General features: G+C 39.3%; 2 protein-coding genes across 6 annotated transcripts in view; one reads left to right on the forward strand and one right to left on the reverse strand.

Moving 5' to 3' along the window:
- GTF2F2 (general transcription factor IIF subunit 2) overlaps nucleotides 1–19499 on the reverse strand; it is a 206927-nt gene that overhangs the window by 119410 nt on the left and 68018 nt on the right. For all 3 annotated transcript variants that reach the window (XR_014818865.1, XR_014818864.1, NM_001243628.1), the window contains 1 exon segment: nucleotides 2721–2802. Coding sequence is in view for 1 of the 3 variants with exons in the window: in NM_001243628.1 (NP_001230557.1) it covers nucleotides 2721–2802 (82 nt within the window). In the remaining 2 variants the exon portion in view is untranslated.
- KCTD4 (potassium channel tetramerization domain containing 4) lies at nucleotides 149–18683 on the forward strand. Of its 3 annotated transcripts, XM_084981839.1 has the most exons (5): nucleotides 149–390; nucleotides 6803–7172; nucleotides 7405–7911; nucleotides 12468–12515; nucleotides 17040–18683. In XM_084981839.1, exon 5 carries the CDS (start codon nucleotides 17225–17227, stop codon nucleotides 18002–18004), a length of 780 nt encoding a protein of 259 aa, XP_084837965.1. In that variant the 5' UTR covers nucleotides 149–390; nucleotides 6803–7172; nucleotides 7405–7911; nucleotides 12468–12515; nucleotides 17040–17224; the 3' UTR covers nucleotides 18005–18683. The 3 variants fall into 3 exon arrangements, with proteins under 3 accessions (XP_084837965.1, XP_020921269.1, XP_020921267.1); XM_021065610.2 differs by lacking the exon at nucleotides 6803–7172; XM_021065608.2 differs by lacking the exons at nucleotides 6803–7172; nucleotides 12468–12515.

Consider the following 19499-nt stretch of genomic DNA (forward strand, 5'->3'; position numbering starts at 1 on the left):
GAGGTGAGGCAGCGAGCCATGCAGCTGCCTAGAGGGATCATTCCAGGCAGGAGAGGACGGCCGGTGCAAAGGCCCTAATACGGCAGTGCGCCTGTGCTCGGACCAAGGAGGTCAGTGTGGGTGGAGCAGAGTGAGGGAGGGGAGCGGGGAGAAGACTCAGATGGGGAGAAGGGGAAGGGAATGGTAGGTGATCACAGAGGTCCTGGGAGACAACTCAAGGACTCGGATTTTGTTTGAGTAACACAGGAAGCATTGCAAGTGACAAGTGAGCAGAGGTATGGCATGATTTGACAGATTTTAAAAGAACTGCTCCGGCTCTTGTGCTGGCAACAGACTCCAGTGGGGCAAGGGAGAAGCAGAAACTGCTAGGAGGCTACTGCAGTGATCCAGGTGAGACACAACAGCAGCTCAGGTGGGTGGTGAGAAATGGTCAGATGGCGGGTGTGTCATTATTTTGAAGGTACAGTCAGTAAGATTTTTTCTGACATACTGGATGGCTGTGAGACAGGAGTCAAAATCATAACCAGTGTTTCTGACTGAGAACACGGGGGAACAGAGCTGGCATCGGGTTGGATGAGAACGACTACTGGAGGGGCAGGTTGGAGGAGAAAGACTGGGAGTTCAGTCTTCAACAAATCTGAAATGTCTACTGGACATCCAACCAGGCTTTTGGATGTATCAGTTCAGAGTTCAAAAGAGGGCTGGAGCTTGTTTGTTCTCTCTCAAACAAATCCTGCGTTCCAGGCTCGCAGAACTACGCACAGGTCCCTGATGGTTTCCCCAAGTCTTTATGCCGGCATGTCTCTTTAGAAATTGTTCTTATTCCTTTTTCCACTTGAGCAAAACAATACAACAACAACAACAACAACAAAAAAAAAACAAAAAAAAACTCAGCCTTCAAGACTGATGTCACACAGCATCTACTGTATGAAACTCACATGATTATCATCTCTTGAATCATAACCTGGTTCCTTAAATCATTTAAGTAACTGAAATATGTAATGGCTGCTCTTCTTGCATACTCCAAAAGGTTAAACAATCTTAATGTCTTTTTGGTAAGGAAAAAGCAGCCATTTCATAAACACAGCAGGTGACCTGCCTGATTTCATCATCAGAAATCTTTAGAAACCTTTAAAGAAATTAAGACCACAGAAAAATATCTAGGCAAGCAGCTCAGTAACCAGATTTGGCAATTTCCAATTTCAGGAGTTACTTGAAAAAGATAAATTCTGAAAAAGACTTGTATTATATAATAAACTTTATAAGCAGAAACAAAGAGAGAAACATCTTTGGCCTGTGTTCCAAAGTTATTTACTGTTATAAAAATTTTTCATTTTGACTGTCATCCTTTTACTTGCCCTAAGGAGGCACTGAAATTACAGGAATTATTGGACAAGAAAACCAGTCTCCTTGCTTCATTCCAGAGAGACAGACTTCCAATCTAATCGAGAAAAGGGGAAAAATTAAAAAGATGTGAAACGGAGGCGTTCCCACTGTGGCACAGTGGGTTAAGGATCCGGTGTTGCCGCAGCTGCGGCTCGAATTCAATACCTGGCCAGGGAACTTCCACACTGAAGCTGATGCAGCTCAGCCAGCGTGGCTCTCCACAGAGGCTGCTGCCAGCACAGGAATGATGCGCTCCCCACCACCAGTTCTGAGCTGGAGCAACAATCTTCTAAAACCGAAGCTCCATGAGGGCAGAGATGTTTGCTGTGTTCACTATTTTCACACAGTAACCGCAGAGTAAACGGAAAAAATGTGCAATTCTAAGCTATATAGGGTTAAAATACATTCACTATAAACTATAAAAACAAGTATAATACATTTCGTCAGGGTTTAAAAAATTGCTGGCTCTTTCAAAGTCATAACGTCTGAACTATCAAGAATTAGCAACCATAACCTTTAAGTATTAATTCCAAGAAGTTAATTACATACAAGAGGAAGGGAGGAGGGACCCTGAAGCAAAATTTCTAACAAAGTAATGTTTATAAAAAGTTCTTTGTAGATCAAGAGAAAAAGATGGTATTCTAGCAACTAACTGTACTTGCTTTTTACAGTACAGTATTTTAGATAAATATTCATCATGGGAAAATTATAGCCTTTGAAAATAAAGCAGTACAAAGATTTTATTACATGTCTTTAGAGAATCAAGATTTCTAAGGAAAACTAGAAAAAAGAAGTTTAAAAAGTTTGATTCCAGGTTATATTAACACAGTAGCTTAAAATACCCCAAATTAATAGCCCAGGTTCTGAAAGTTCCCTTGCCAGAAAGTACTACTTGTTTTTTTTTTTTTTTTAATAACTGAAGTATGATTGACATATAATGTTAGTTTCAGGTGTATAAGATAACAATTCAATAATTGTATACATTGCGAAGTGATCACCACAATAAGTCTGGTTAACTTCCATCAGTATACACAGTTACGAAAATTTCTTTTTTCTTATGATGAGAATTTTTAGGATCTACTCTCTCAGCAACTTTCAAATGTGCGATACAGTGTTATTAGCTACTGTCACCACATTGCATGTGATATCCCCCTGACTTATTTTATAACAGGAAGTTTGTTCTTACCTGGTTTTAAAATCAACCAACCTTTGAAGAAAACACTTTCAACAATAATCACAGTTTTTATGCAGTCAACAGGCAATCTAATATGTGTATGTCAGTCCCAAGAAAGAAATACTGGGTATTATTAAAGCTAAAAAAAAAAAGCACCAACCTCTTTAGTCTCATGTAGTTTTCACTGGCGGCAGGTCGGCATTCTGCTCTTTGTACCACTATTCCTTCCAGGGACAGCTTATCTTGAATGGAAAGGAAAAAATTAACAAAAGTATTCAGAGACAACATTTTTTATTTTCAAGATGAAACTTTGACACACTAACCGCAGTAACAGTGATTACCATCAAATATAATTAATAATAAAAATCAAAGACAGAAAGAGATTAACTTTTACAGTAGTATCACTGATCAGAATAGAGAAAAACCTTAATCTTGGCTAGGAAAAAACTAGGCTCCTGTCAAGTTTATTGATTGGGCTGCTGCAGCCCCTTGCCAATAAAAGCTTTTATACACTTCGCTCTTTCTAAAGGCAGACAGAGGCTTAAAAGGGCATAAAGTCAAACAAAAAAATGTGAAGGGTGTGGAGGCAAAATCGTCTTTGGCAGAGAAGTAAGTTTTGAGAACACTGCTAGTCTACAGCACCAAGTCAAGGATATCGATTTCAGATTATATTAACACAGTGGCTTAAAATATCCCAAATTAACAGCCCAGGTTCTGAAAGTTCCCTTGCAAAGAAACTCTTCTTTAAAAAAAAAAAAAATAATTGAAGTATAAATGACATGTAACAAACATTAGTTTCAGGTAGATGATTCAATAACGGTATACACTGGGAAGTGATCACCACAATAAGTCTATATTTTGCACACAAACAAAAATGTGCAAAAGAAAATTCCAGAATATACTGTAACTAGAACAGCCAGCCTAGAAAATACTGTGACCCTAGGCAGGTCCCAGTCTGGTTTATACCGAGTACCGGTTCTGCCTGCCAGTTGCTCTGACTTCTATTTTCCAGCCAAATGATTAATAAGGGTGTGTCCAAACTAGAGCTTTAACTGCTGTGATTATCTGTCCAAACAGAAAGGCAATTTCCCCACCATTAGTAAGAACTCTTATGGTGACCCTAACATGAAATCTAAGAGAAACAAAAACGTTACACCTACTGCGTGCCTACCAGGCACCACATCACTTTAAGGCCTCATCTTCCTTGATAATACATATATGACTGACCCATGATGGCACCACCTTTACTGCATTCTGGAAATGCATGACCACGCTTCAAAACAGTTATGGTTCAGTCCTACTTCTGGGAGAGTTCACCCAGATTTCAAGAAGAGATTCAAGAAATCCTTTGGCTCATCAGCAATGCATTTATGATTCATCTCTTCAGAGTGAATGACCTCATGCATTCCACTACCATTAACTAAAATGCCTCCTATGTTAAGGATACCATCTAGGCACTGCAGAATCGGAGGTGACTAAGACACAGTGCTATCCTCAGGAAGCAGAAAGTTCACTGGGGAGATAGACAAACTGACCAGAATGCAGGATGCACATAGAAACATGCCTATATGATTTATATTAGAACACTTTTCTTACCGTGACCTTTCTCAATTTTGTCTTCAAAATCTAGGGACTCATTATTATAGCCCTAAGTACTAACAGAAAACACTCAGTAACTCTAACAGTTTCAATGCAACATATGCCACCAACCTCAGGTACAGGCTGACAGATGACTGGGAAGAGCAGTGATGACAAGCATGTCTACCTAATACCAAAATATGCCAGGAAGGAAATAATAAGGTCATGATTATTTTATATTAAATTTAAGTTTAAATATCCAAAAATAATTTCCTCTCATTAATGAATTAAGATTAAGATTAAAATTTGAATCTTCTTAAAGCAAAAACAAATCTTACATTTGAGTGTGCCTCTCCAGAGAAGCTGAAAGCTTTATCCCATCCAGCAAAATCCAACACTATCTACTGTTGCTGTCAATAACAATGACAAGATTTGGGAAAGACTCCAATGCATAGTGTCTTAAATGCACGGGGAAAAGCTCGCCATTGAAACATAAACGAATTCTTTTTTCAAAAAAAAATAAATCTAGAATACTGTCTCTGAAAATAACTGAGTTACACATCCATGTGTTTATTAATATTGAATACTAAAGCGTTACCTTTCAACACCACCTGCGAGTGTTCCCCACTTATTCAGCGGTACCTATTCCCTAAGGTCAGGATGAATTTACTTTCTACTTAAAGGTTTCTGCTGTCAACGTTCTGCACATAAAATCCAACAGGGTAAGAAGCATCCGAAGCCTCCACACATTTCGACTTGGCCACCACTCTCATCACTATGCTTCAATCAAGGTCACTCACACAAAACAGTAAAATTCACTTTCCCAAATCCTAAGTTCCTGTCCATCATACCCCCTTTTCAAATCTAAAATAGCTTTCAAATGCTTCCAAGTGAAAGGAAAAGCCTTCATCATCAGCAATGAAATTTTCCACCAATCGGCTGCTCTTAAAAAACCCCACACCTCTGTTCACTTCTCCCTTCCCCCCTCTTCTTAAATACACTTTTGGAAAACCAATTTAACTTATAATATAGCCCCCTAAGCAAGATTTAAAGCCTTCGCACATTTTTTAAAACCCCACAGGAACATGTTTTCATACTCTTTCCACAAAACCGTATTTCTTCAAAACACTGCCTAAGATTTCATAGGAAAGCTATTAAATATTATACTTCAAGGCATTTGAAAGCACCCACTTGCCCACCACTGCTATTAATTACAGCTCATACTCATTAATATACTTTTACTCTGACTTAAAACAGTTTGAAAGACTGTGGAAAATACGCTCATATATTTATCAAATATTTACTGAGTGCCTTTTACGTGAAAGGTAATGCAAAAACATATCAGGAATAACAAAAATAAGTAAAACTTGGCTCCTCCCCTAAAGGGCAGAGTCCAGAACAGACACAGACAGTCTGTGGCATATACGCTTAAAAAGCATTGAAGGATCACCAGAGTTTTTAATGTGGGTTTTATCTACTGATAAAACTCTATCACTAACTATACTAGACTAAGCTAAAACTTACTATACTAGAAACTAGAACTGAAAAAAAGGTTGAGAAAATCAACGTGAAAAAGGCAAAAAGCCTTGGTATTATCATGACAAATAGTTTTGATTTCACAGGCCCCTTAAAGCGTCTTAGGGACCCCTCTACCCAGTGGTTTCTATATCACATTGTGAGACATGCTGGTCTGGCAGGATGATGAGACAGGCATATATAACCCACTAGAAGCATTTTGATAGACCTCCACTTAACCCACTTCTAGGTTAGCAAGGCTCTCGGTTCCCCTCTTAAATACGGTGATGGATGCCCACAGCTCACTATATACTAGTGGGTATTAGGTTCATCTCTAGCACCCCCACACGCTTCTGCTCAAACTATGCTGGACCTTGTTGATGCTAATTTTACTCTGTTGGTAATTATGCGATTTGATTATTTATTACATAATCCCACTAACTGTGAGTTTTCTAAGCAAACTAGGTTTAATGCTTTGGTAAGACGTGATATAAAGGTAAATTACTAACGATTTACTGTCAAATTAGTACTCGAGACACAACCAGAGACTAGAAGAGAAACAAGTCTAGAATGATTCTGCATTTGTACTGTTTCACCATGTCTGAGTTCTTGCTCCTTTTAAAAGAAACCAAAATTGAACTCCTAAAGTAAATTAAGGGTTGAATTTTCACAAAAAAGAGAAACTGGATGCTCGGTCAGCACTGTATCCTGAAAGCAAAGGGCCCTGTCCTGCATGTACACTGGCAACTAAATGTACATGTTTAAAGCAGCAGGAATACATACTAATATCATTTTATGATTCCCTACCTTCGAATTTAGCTGACCAACTATTGGTCCTTTCATAAAGGCTGTGAAATTCTACTGTACTAAGTAGAATTTGTTATGGTTTATTAGGGTTATAATCTGCCTAGAGAGGCACACAGTATTGGGTTTAAAACACACACACACACACACACACACACACACACACACACACACAATATGTCTAGCTGGGAATTAAGAGCTCTGATAGAGAAAGCAGTATTTGCCTTCAAAAAAACTGGGTAGGATTTAGACTGGGAGGTGAGGCAGAAGAGCACTGAAGGTGGTGGGAAAAGCGTGAACAATGGTTTTTCTGGTCTCTTCTTTGTTTCTCTGTGTCTCTCTCAGAATTTTAAACTAAAGGACGCATACCAGAATCACTCCACCTCAGAAATCACTGGAAGGACACTGTCACAATACGTTGAAGAGAAGCCCATATGCTTATCCAACTGAAACCCCTGGAATGGCTTGGTTCCTATTTCCCCCTAATCTTGGTCATTTGCTCAACTCTTCTTTAGATTCTGGCAAATATTCCAGGATCTTTTCTCAATTTTCTCTTCTCCCCTGCTTTTTTTTGGTTAGACTGGTTTGCTAATTGGTTTCTGCTACTTGTAACCCAAAGAATCTTCCTGAGTATGAACACACTTTTGGTGATGGCATTTTATTGATCTATATCCTGCTACTTAGTTTCAGGGGAAAAAAAAAGGAAGTTTTAAAGGTAAGTTACACAAAGTGCATCCTATAAGCAGAATGGGAGCCTTCTAGTTCTGATTTTGTCACTAAATAGCAGTGTTGCCTTGGAGAAGTTACTTCATATCTATTTGTATAATGAATCCAATCTCCCTTCCTCTCTGGTTGGGAATGTTTTATTATTTATTAGTGTTTATCTTGTTTGCTCTAATATGCTCTAAAAGACCTGGATATAACTAAATTTTGAGTATAAATTACAGAAAAACTGCTTCTTGGAACAACAATGAGAAAATGTTGAGAAGCTGCTGAAGACCTGAAAATATACAAACTTCTGTTCTAAACTGGACCCTCCTACTCTTAAACTCAATTTGAGATATACTCGATGTTGAAGAACGCAAGATGAACAACTGACTGGCACTTTTTCCAAGTTAAGAGCATGGCTGGTTTGGACAAGTTCAAGTGATAAGTAAGCAGGAAGGGTGCCTATTAGCATCGGCATGTAAGTGATGACGGCAGGTGTGTTAAGATGATGGTGGACATCAGGATGTGACAGGTGTTCATTTCCACAAGACCACTCTGGATCCAGTTCAACAGGGAGGCCTTTAAGAGCACTTCCAGTCTGAGCTAAAACACAAAGCTGGACACAAGATTTTTGACTGATCCTTGAGACTCTGAAGCTACTTTCCTGATTCTTATGTAACACCTGTGTCTATCATCTCTGGAAAAGTAGACACACAATATTTCAGCAGAGCAAGAACATTTAAAAGGTAAGCCATTTTTAATATTCCTACCAGTCTCCATTGTTCTCATTTAAAAACTTTTCCTACCAGTAAAATTTTGCCTGAGGTTCACAGGGTAAAGCTGATTAAAACAAGCTACTTGGCAACTTAACAAACCAGTTGGGCGAAGGTGCAATCCCTATATTATTAAGTAGGTGTTTCTTACTGTAATCAAATTTGTGAAATGATGTTCTGATTTCTATTTAATATTCAGGAATTTTAGGAATAAAGATGATGTTCAGGTTTTCGTAAACCTACAGAGTCAAGCATTTGATTATTTACCTCGAAAGCAACAAAGTGAGTAGGTATATAAGTATTCCCCTATATTATCTGTTTATGTAACATGTTTTCTTACAATGATATTCCAATTACAAACACGCCTAATTTGCTGGGAACTCCCAATTTTATTTTTTTTATTATTTTATTTATTTATTTTTTTGGTCTTTTTGCTATTTCTTTGGGCCGCTCCTGCGGCATATGGAGGTTCCCAGGCTAGGGGTCGAATCGGAGCTGTGGCCACCGGCCTACGCCAGAGCCACAGCAACGCGGGATCCGAGCCATGCCTGCAACCTACACCACAGCTCACAGCAATGCCGGATCGTTAACCCACTGAGCAAGGGCAGGGACCGAACCCGCAACCTCATGGTTCCTAGTCGGATTCGTTAACCACTGCGCCACGACGGGAACTCCGGAACTCCCAATTTTAAACCAAATACTGAAACCGTAATTTGAGGACTAGATTTAGGATGAGAAAACATTTTAGCTTCCTCACTCAAAGCACCGCTCCTCAACTTTCCCCTACGGACTGGGAGAAGAAGGTGCACGTACATTCCCACACAAGGGATGCGGTGATGCTCATCGAAGGGCATCTGCGCATGACAAGACTGGCTGCTCAGGAGTGGAAAGCGGAGTGGTTACCTCGGGTACACTCAGCTGTACAAACGAGTCTGGATTGTCCTATAAGTCTATGGAAGCCATAACAAACTTTTGATCAAAGAAGTAACTTAGTGAATATTTTAAAAACAAACATTTGTGGGTTTTAATGTTTACAAAGCAAGTTCACAAGTTATCACTCCTCCCATACTTCACACAAACAACAGTCCCCTTTTTGCTTGTTACACCACATACATGTAATTAATCAACATAAATTCTCAAATATAGATGTGGGCATGATGTTGTGATGCTGTATAAACAGACAAAATCTCTAATCTCAAAGATGCTTTCAAGAATAGGAGGTTGACTGAAACTCAGGAATAAAACACAGCTTTATACAAAATACGAAGTAATGCTATGTTGTAATAAAAAATGAAAAGAGACAGGAAAAGCATAGGACTGTAATAGTTTGTTTTAGTCAGACCTTCATCAAAGGGTGTTAACCGGCTCTGGCTGTTGCACTTGAAATTAGAATTTAAAAACAGCAAATGTGACTAAATGGACAGAAAAACAAATTCTTCAGGAAAGATTACATCTCCCAGAAAAAACAACTTTTACTATAGTACTATACTACCGTTACAGAGTACCAAACACTGTGCTAGATGTGATGAGGAAGAAAAACACAGACCCCCACACTCAGAAAGCCTGTAATATAGTTGAGGGATACAATATTAATGAAATACTTATAGACGAGCTAACAATACATTTTTTAAATCTACTGAATATGACTCAGGTTTCTTCATTTCAACCTCAGTAACGCCTGTTCTTTTTACCATGTTTAGTAATAGGAATAATACCACCTACTAGTTATGACTTTCAAGATACTTTAATATACAGTGATCCTCACAACCACAGAGTAGAAATTATGCCCCCATCGCTCAGAACTCCACTGAGCTAAGTTCACTTTCTAAGCTCATTGATTTCCTTAATACGGTAGTTCTTCATCTCCGCTTGCTCCTAAGAATCACCTAGGGAGCTTTTTAAAAACCACTGAGCCCACTCCCAGAAATCCTGCCTTAATTGCACTGTGTGGGCAAGACGTATTTTTATACCCTCTCCATATGACTCTAATATGCAACAGCCAGGGTTGAGAACTGCTGCCATGCTATCTCTCTCTTCTCCTCACCCATCTTTTCCGCTATCTATATCTCTGTTGACTGTATTTTCTGGTGGTAACAGCTTTCAGAACTACTCAAATATTTCATCAAATCTAAGATACCATCAACTGTAATATATGCCATTATTTCACATGCCACCAAGAAAGACAAAATACTACCATGAAAATTTTATAAGCCAATGATTTTAAGACATATCCTGATTTCAGAAATACCAAATGTGAAAAAGTGTGCAATATGATAGCATTCCCCTTCCCTGATTTATAATCACTCTACTCTACTCTGTGAGTAAGAAACTCCATTTCCTCCTCTGAACCATCATCTCCTGGCCTGCTGGTCCTGCCCCCCGGCACCCCTATCCCGCACACAGCATCTCATCACTAAAGACACAAGGAGATCTAAAGAGAAGATGATAACAGGAACAGTGGCAGGGGACAGCATTTGGGAGCAGAAACATTTTTTGTCACAGATTTCATAACAACATTAACTTTACAAGTTTTCAGAGTCATGTCCCTCATGTGAGATCATAGACAACAGTTATTAACTTAAAATATCTTCCGAAAGAGAAGGCAAAATTTTGTTTTGCCAAATAGCACTATAAAAATGAGTTCTATACAATAATATAATTTCAGTGTTCATTTGATGGCTCATAGAAGTGCTCTGCTCATCTGGTTACAATAAAATTTTCCAGTGAATAATAATGCATAGTCTGCAATTCAAAAAAAAAAAAAAAAAAAAAGAGCAGACTCATTTTTAAAAACTTAAATGACTTCTGCTTACAGGATTATGAAACACAGGTTTCCCCCTACAACTTTCATCTCCCAAAGCACATTTAAAATATGAATGAATATGATTTGTAAATTGTTTTCAAGATGACCTCTGTAATGAAAATCAAAGAAATGTGCAAAGGAATTTTGCTGGGACTTGTTGTTTAATCACTGTTTTTGTTTGTTTGCTTTTTAGGGCCACACCTGCAGCATATGGAGATTCCCAAGCTAGGGGTTCAATCGGAGCTACAGCGGCCAGCCACAGCCACAGCCACAGCCACACAGGATCCAAGTCATGTCTACAACCTACACCACAGCTCACGGCAATGCCAGATCCTTAACCCACTGAGTGAGGCCAAGGAACGAACCCACCACCTCATGGTTTCTAATCAGATTCGTTTCTGCTGCGCCACGACAGGAACTTCTAATCAATCATTTTTATTTGGATACAAAGTGCTTTAATCTTTTCTACACTCAAGTGAGGCTTAAAAATTTGCCTATGTTAGCAAAGTTTCCTGGGCTTCTTTGAAGACTTAGTTCAACACTACGAAACACTTACACTTGTAAGTGTATTCATCTGACTGGAATTACACACCCACATCACGTTCCTGCCAGATGCTATAGTGAGTGAGTCTCAGGGGCATTCAAGCACTTTGCATAGCTGGTGAGAATCTGTGGTCAGTCACCTCCATCAGGTAGCTGAGGCAGGACTTGTGCTGATGCGACAAGCCCAGTAGTAGACAACATCTAATGCAGAAACATTATATTTCAAAATGAAACTAAAATTTTGACATTCAAATAGAATTAGATTAACACAGAAAAAACTTTGATTCTTAAAATATGTTAAAACATTACACAGTTACTTATTTTTATTTTTTTATTTTTGTGTCTTTTCTAGGGCCTCACATGCAGCATTATGGAGGTTCCCAGGCTAGGGGTCTAATTGGAGCTGTAGCCGCCGGCCTACACCACAGCCTCAGCAACCTGGGATCCGAGCCGTGTCTGTGACCTACACCACAGCAACACCGGATTCTTAATCCACTGAGCAAGGCCAGGGATCGAACCCACAACCTCAAGGTTCCCAGTTGGATTCATTAACTACTGAGCCACAACGGGAACTCCTATTTTTATTTTTTAACAACAAAAAAAAGAGGCTAAAGCAACATGATTATAGCTGACTATCAAAATGAATGCTCCGCACATTCAATGCTATTGACAGGATGCTATGAAGAAGAAAGCCACGCATTAAAAAGAGAAACTTAGCTTGTGAAAGGCATAGGAAGGTCAAGCCAAAAAGGAATCAGAGGCCATGAAAGTCAGATGGCTAAATGGTAGCCAGATTTTGGAAAATGAACAAAGACATCATCACAGAATCAAGACATAGATCAATAAGCCTTAAAAAATGTGGCGAGGAGTTCCCGTCGTGGCGCAGTGGTTAACGAATCCGACTAGGAACCATGAGGTTGCAGGTTCGGTCCCTGGCCTTGCTCAGTGGGTTAACAATCTGGCGTTGCTGTGAGTTGTGATGTAGGTCGCAGACGCGGCTCGGATCCCGAGTTGCTGTGGCTCCGGTGTAGGCTGGCGGCTACAGCTCCAATTCGACCCCTAGAACCTCAATATGCCGTGGGAGCGGCCCAAGAAATAGCAAAAAGACAAAACAAAACAAAACAAAAAAAAAAGAAGCGATAGCTATCGCTTCTTTTTTTTTTTTTTTGCTTTTCTTAATCAGATTCGTTTCCGCTGTGCCACGACAAGAACTCCAGGAGAGAGCTTCTCGGTAAGGTTCCACTTCCTTCCATGGCAGGGGTATATCTCTGGCATGTAAATGGAGCAAGGACATATTAATGATGATGTCTTATGTCAATCACAGTGGTGACAATGACCTCTTTTCCCATCAATGGTTGGTAGATAGATGGGGATTACCACTGGCCTGGGATGAGTTCTGCCTAATGCAGACAGTGGAAGATTAGAGTCACCATGTAGTGGAAACATTTTGCTAAAATTTGGTTTGGCATTAGGCCTAACTAATGATATACTCATACCAAGAACCTGACAATGGCACTGTTTAAACCCTCAGAGTTGGCTATCATCAACAGGAACACAAATAACAAATGTCAGTAAGGATGTGGAGAAAAGACAACTCTCATACACTGTTGATGGGAATGTAAACTGGTGCAGCCACTGTGGAAACCAGCATGGAGGTTCCTCAAAAAACTAAAAATAGAGCTATCATATGATCTAGCAATTCTAGTCCTGGGTATATACATGAAAAAATGAAAAGATAATGCACCCCAATGTTCACAGCAGTATACTATTTACAATTGTCAAGATATGGAAGCAACCCAAGTATCCATCAACAGATGAATAGACAAAGAAGATGTGGTAACACACACACACTGGAGTAGTACTCAGCCATAAAAAATAACAAAGTTTTGCCACTTATAACAACACGGATAGAACTGGAGGATATTATAATAAGTGAAGTCAGACAGAAAAAAGACAAATACTATATGATAACATTTATATGTAAGAACTAAAAAAAAAAATTAAAAAAAGTCAGATAACACCACATGCTGGAAAAGATGTGGGGAGACAGGAACCCACAGGCACTACAGTGGGAGAATGCATAGACAGAGCTGATCTCAGGAGTCATGTGGCAATTCTAATTGAAACAGAACATGGCCAACAAGCCCTGCTCTGGGAATCTACTGCACAAACTTTCAGAAACATGCTTGAAATTGTTCATCTCAGCAAGGAATTGAGGCAACCTGGGTATCCAATACTATGCAAGCAAAAGCAACATTTACCGGATGCAAAAGTGTTGAAGTTAATATTGTGCCATCCAGAAGTGGTGCAACAGATGTATAAATAAACATATGAGAAAATAAGTAAATCTTCAAAGTTGGCTAAAGGGCTATTTTATATGTGTGATTACAAATTTCTATGACAGATACTTTGTTTTGTTTTTGTCTTTTTAGGGCCACACCTGCAGCATATGGAAGTTCCCAGGCTAGGGGTTGAACTAGAGCTACAGCTGCTGGCTTGCACCACGGCCACAGCAACGCCAGATCCGAGCCACATCTGCAACCTACACCACAGCTCATGGCAACACTGAACAGCGTCAGGCATCAAACCCGTGTCATCCCGGATACTAGTCGAGTTTGTTACCACTAAGCCCAAACGGAACTCCTATGACAGACACTTTTAAAAAATATATCTTTCTGCATGCAAAGCAGATGAAATCTTCAGGTCTAGTGGTCGAGTGGATCTAAGTGAGCTAATCTGTGAAGGGCAAGTTAAGCCCCTCTGCTGAAACCATTGAACTGATTAATTCCAGTTCGTGCTGGCAGTGAGGCAGAGAAACATAGTCACATCAACTGTGGATATTTGCCCTGAAACACTTATCAGCACCATTTTTACAGTTTTTAGGGCCATGTGGACTTGAATGACACAACCCCTCCCACCCACCAGCCCCCAAAATAGGCAAATATAAGCTTAGACTAAAAAGTAGACAACCCGGCTCTCCCCTAGGGGGCATATGTACAACCACAGCAGCAATGATCAACAGAGCCCTGCAATTTCTGTAAACGGCAATCATCTTGCTTTAACGGGGATGGAGGAGTAATGCAGAGATGGTGGGGCCTACTTGGTACCATTTCTCTTTCTTAAGATTGCAAGTTGGGAGCAAGAGGACATAAATGAAAAGTCCTATGGATTCTTATCAGTTTCTAGAGAGGCACCAGCACAAGGCTTCTATCACACTACTGTTGCCAGGCCACGGATGGCAAACAAATCATATGGGTCAGGTGTGCAGGAGCCAAGAACACCAGAGTAGAGACTAAAGTAAGAAAAAGCAGTCAAGGGTTAGAGGCACATGATGAGGTAGTTCAGGGCCTGTCAAGGCAAGCCAGCAGAAACAAAGAATCAGTAGTTTTGAAAGGCAGGAAGCAGAAGTCAGAAGTGAGCAAGTTGGCATGTGGTCCTAGGGTGATGGCTGAAGAAGTCAGTGGTCCAACCTCCTGCAGTCTTGCCTCCCGCCCCCTCCCCCCATGGAAGCCCTGCCTCTAGCAGCACCAGCTTTAAGGCTTCCCCACGAAGGCATCTGGAAATGGGCCAAACAGTGTGTAAGGAAGCAGACTAAGCCTTACAGAGAATTCAACTATACCACTTTAAACATACAGAGAAAATTCTAGCATAGTCTCCACCACTATCAACAGTTATATTCTATTGATTCTGATGCTCCATAAAGCTCACTAAAAGAGGACTATACCTGTAAGTGAAATTGGCATGCCCTCACTGACTTTGCTATTGCATGCTGCTATTCTTACGGACTGACTGTTTTTTTTTTTCTCTTTTTCTTTTTTTTTAGGGCGGAACCTGTGACATACGGAAGCTCCCAGGCTAGGGGTTAAATTGGAGCTGCAGCTGCTGGTCTATGCCACAGCCACAGCAACTTGGGATGTGAGCCACATCTGTGACCTGCACCACAGCTCATGGCAATGCTGGATCCTTAACCCACTGAGTGAGGCTGGGGAACACGCATCCTCATGGATACTAGTCAGCCTCCTTATCCATTGAGCCATGATGGGAATTCCTGCAAATAGTGCACCAACTATTAACATAAGAATTACATGAATATATTTTTAGGTTGCAACCCCCCCAAATCTTTTCAATATTTCAGAAAAAAAGATCCATAGGTAAGGCTTGATTTCAAAAACACAAAATCAGCACATCTGAAATTGTTACAATATACAAGCAAACTTCTCAAATGATGCAGTATTGAGAAGAAGCTTTAGACTGTTAGCTTACTATTAACAGGCTATAAAGTTCTGGATAAAACACTAAAAACTCTCTAGAAAGCAACCTTATCTTTGGCGAAATTTTATCTTTGGTTCGATGTCACGGTCTCTCAGCAGAAACTCAGCCCTAAAAATGCTATGCCTCAGATTTCTAGTTTAATTTCAAAGGACTTTCTGACAAATTCGATACAAAAAGACTCAATTCAAAAAGTGCTATAATTAAAAACAAAATGTTTTTTACCTGAAGAAAATCTAACATTGTTTAGAGAAAATACAAGGCAAGCATTTTTAGAAGAACCTGTACCAATATTTTATCAACACAAAGTTGAAAAAATTATATATATATATATATATCTTTAATGTAATAAAAACATAAATCAACTTAACAACATCTAAAGTCCAACTCTGAAAACAATGCAGTTCCTCAGAATAATTCTGCAGGTGGAATACAAGTGCAAGGGGGACGATGTTCTCATTTCTTACCACTGGGCCTTTAAATTCTAGAAATGAGAACTCAGACCTCTAAAATGCTTTGGAAGCCAGTTACAGGGGAAGGAGGAAAAAAAGGAGGAAAAAAAACCATACACTGTTCTAGCTCCAAAAAAAAAAAAAAAAAAGCTAGGCTTTGGTCTTTTCTCTCCCTCTTTGTGAACAATGAAAACAAACAAACAAAAAAATAGCAGCAAAAGAAACGAAACGAAACTAACTTGGCCCATGACACTATTTTACAGCAGGTATTCTGAGTCTGTCTCTCTGCTATCTTCTCGAGAGAGCATGTGCACACACGCGCGTGCACGCACGCACACACGCGCACACACACAGTTACGGTATTTTCCACAGCATTCTGTCTTTGTTCAGCAGTGAAGCAGGTTTAGGATGAAACAAGCTTATACATTTTCCATAAGAAACCCTTCCCCCCAGTAAAGATTATTGCAAAGCCTATGTGATTTTTATCTTTAGGGTTAAAAAAAACACCCCAAAAAACAAAGTGACAGAACCTTTTGTTAAGAAAATTTCTTCTTACTCGCTAAAGACCCCCAAAGCAGAATCGCATGCAAATCCAATTAAATTCAAGTATAATGTCACAAAAAACAGGTTTAAATATTCTCATTTGTGTCCCTTAACATAACTAGACCACCGTGAAATGTGTGAATTTCTATAGGACAGAAAATTCCATACGCCCAAGTCTTTTCTCTTTGGGTTTCCTATTTATGATTTCCGTTAAAAAATGATACTAATGCAACATACATCATTCTCCAAAAGATGACAGTATTATTTAATATTAAGCCTGCCTGATTAATAACTTAAAAGACATTTAGAAGTGGCTAAAAATTCACACTTAGCTGGAGAATTAAACATTAGTAACTGCTTAAATGCCAACAGAAATTCAATTCACTGAGTAACTTTTATTACTTCAAAGAATACACATGAAAGTCTTTTCACAGCAAGTTCCTTCCCTGATACGGTTAAATGCAAATTATCTTTTTTCCGCCTTACTCCAGAACGCTCCTGCACACATAGCTGATACGCCACCTACTGCAAAACCGAGCTGACAGCGCAGGCGATGCTGCCAGCATTTCCATTCCATCACCAGGCTGGGGCTGAATAAAGGCGTGTTTGTGTGGTAGTGTTTCTTTTTTAAAAATCTCAAAGCCAAGAAGAACAAGCTGCAATTGCATTTCCAAACATGGAGCGTAAAATAAACAGAAGAGAAAAAGAAAAGGAGTATGAAGGGAAACATAACAGCCTGGAAGACGCTGACCAGGGCAAGAACTGCAAATCCACCCTGATGACCCTCAACGTTGGTGGATACTTATACATTACTCAGAAACAAACACTGACCAAGTACCCAGACACTTTCCTCGAAGGTATAGTGAACGGGAAAATCCTCTGCCCGTTTGATGCCGATGGTCATTATTTCATAGACAGGGATGGGCTCCTCTTCAGGCATGTTCTAAACTTCCTACGAAATGGAGAACTTCTACTGCCCGAAGGCTTTCGAGAAAATCAACTGCTTGCACAAGAAGCAGAATTCTTTCAGCTCAAGGGACTGGCAGAGGAGGTGAAGTCCAGGTGGGAAAAAGAACAGCTGACACCCAGGGAGACTACTTTCTTGGAAATAACAGATAACCACGATCGCTCACAAGGACTGAGGATCTTCTGTAATGCTCCTGATTTCATATCAAAAATAAAATCTCGTATTGTTCTGGTATCCAAAAGCAGGCTGGATGGATTTCCAGAGGAGTTTTCAATATCGTCAAATATCATCCAGTTTAAATACTTCATAAAGTCCGAAAATGGCACTCGGCTTGTCCTGAAGGAAGACAACACCTTTGTCTGCACCTTGGAAACTCTGAAGTTTGAGGCCATAATGATGGCCTTAAAGTGTGGTTTCAGACTGCTGACCAGCCTGGATTGTTCCAAAGGGTCAATTGTTCACAGCGATGCACTTCATTTTATCAAGTAATTACCTGTGTCATGAACAAAGGCAACAAGCATGCAGCCAGCAAGCTTCGGAAAACCACAGCATCAGAGGCACCCCAAATAACGTGCCCAGCTAGCTCTGTACTCAGAGCCCTGCTGCTAATCAATTACTGTGAGCTAACGGTATGTAAATCCTATTGCTAAAGATGTCCTTCTCTAGGGTGTTCTGCAGATCAGACTCGTACACTTAAAGTGAAAACAGTGATCCTCTACATAGTGTAAATAAAGACTGAACGCTTTTGCTATTTGTTTATTTTTCCTTAAGCTGTCGTTCAATCAGAATGTCTTGGGTACTTGCACAATGAACAAGCATCATGTACGTTATCTATCGTGCTTTTAAATAAATGGTAACAAAATATTTTTAAGGGACTATAAGATTTAAATCCCTTCTATTTATGGCAAAAATCTACGAAGAAACTGCACTGGCAAAATTAACCATTGAGAGCAAGATAGATGTGCAGATCTACTAAAACAGAGCTGTGGTGAAACCAAGTGAGACTGTAAGAAGGTATTAAAGCTGTGGATTTCATTTTTAATGGTAGGCACCAAAAGCTTGTTCCTAGTTCCTGTATTTCATACTAGAATTATAGCTGAATTGATATATTGTTGAAAATTCCTAGAAAACTGCTTGACGACAATAAAAAAAATGAAAGTGCTACTAACTTCTTTGCGTGTATTAATAATTTAAAAAGTTTACATGTGCCACTTTACCTTTTGATGACGTCACACAGTATTATGCATTGATGTGGTCAACTGCCAGGCTACAGTAATCCTGGCTGGACTCAGAGTGACAAAAATCAGGCAATTCATTTCTTTGCAGGCTGAGCTCCAATATAGCATGGATAACTTAGTCACAACAGAGAACATGGCATGAGAATAATAAAGGAGTTGATTTTCAGAATCATCCTAAATATCTATTGATTTTTCATGTTCAAAAATATCAGATGAGCATCACTAGACATTCTTCTTATGAAGAACTTTACTGATTTTTTTTGGTATCTCTTTTAATGCTAAATCTCAGACGCAGTGAGTTCTGTCAATTTCTTTACTTCATGCTGAACAAGAAGTTATTTTTAAAAATAAGTTTTATATATGGCTATCTCAAACAATCTAGAAACTCAACTTTAAATGTGAGTGCATTGTTCTCCTTCCAAAGAACAGCTAGTCATTTATTTCTATGCAACTTATCTTCATTGGCTTCTAAGAACAAATCATATCTTAAATTTGCTCCTTTAAAATTTAACCATTAAAACTGGTAATTAAATAACAATTAAAAAAAACTGGTAATTAAATCTTAACTTTAACAAAATATTTCTGAAAATCTTGACTGAGGTTACACAAATTGGCATATGGCATATATGCCAAAAGTGTGCTTACAAATAAAAACTTAGAATAAATTAGCAGCAGAGCCACTATTCGTTCTCAGAGCTATAACTGACTTCCCATTAACAACATCTTAGGTGATACAAAAAAGTTGG

The sequence above is a fragment of the Sus scrofa genome, chromosome 11, assembly GCF_054392235.1.
Source record: "Sus scrofa isolate SSC_HxYL_T2T_F1_AM1 chromosome 11, Sscrofa_HxYL_maternal_Yorkshire_Landrace_v2.0, whole genome shotgun sequence".
Lineage (NCBI taxonomy): Eukaryota > Metazoa > Chordata > Mammalia > Artiodactyla > Suidae > Sus > Sus scrofa.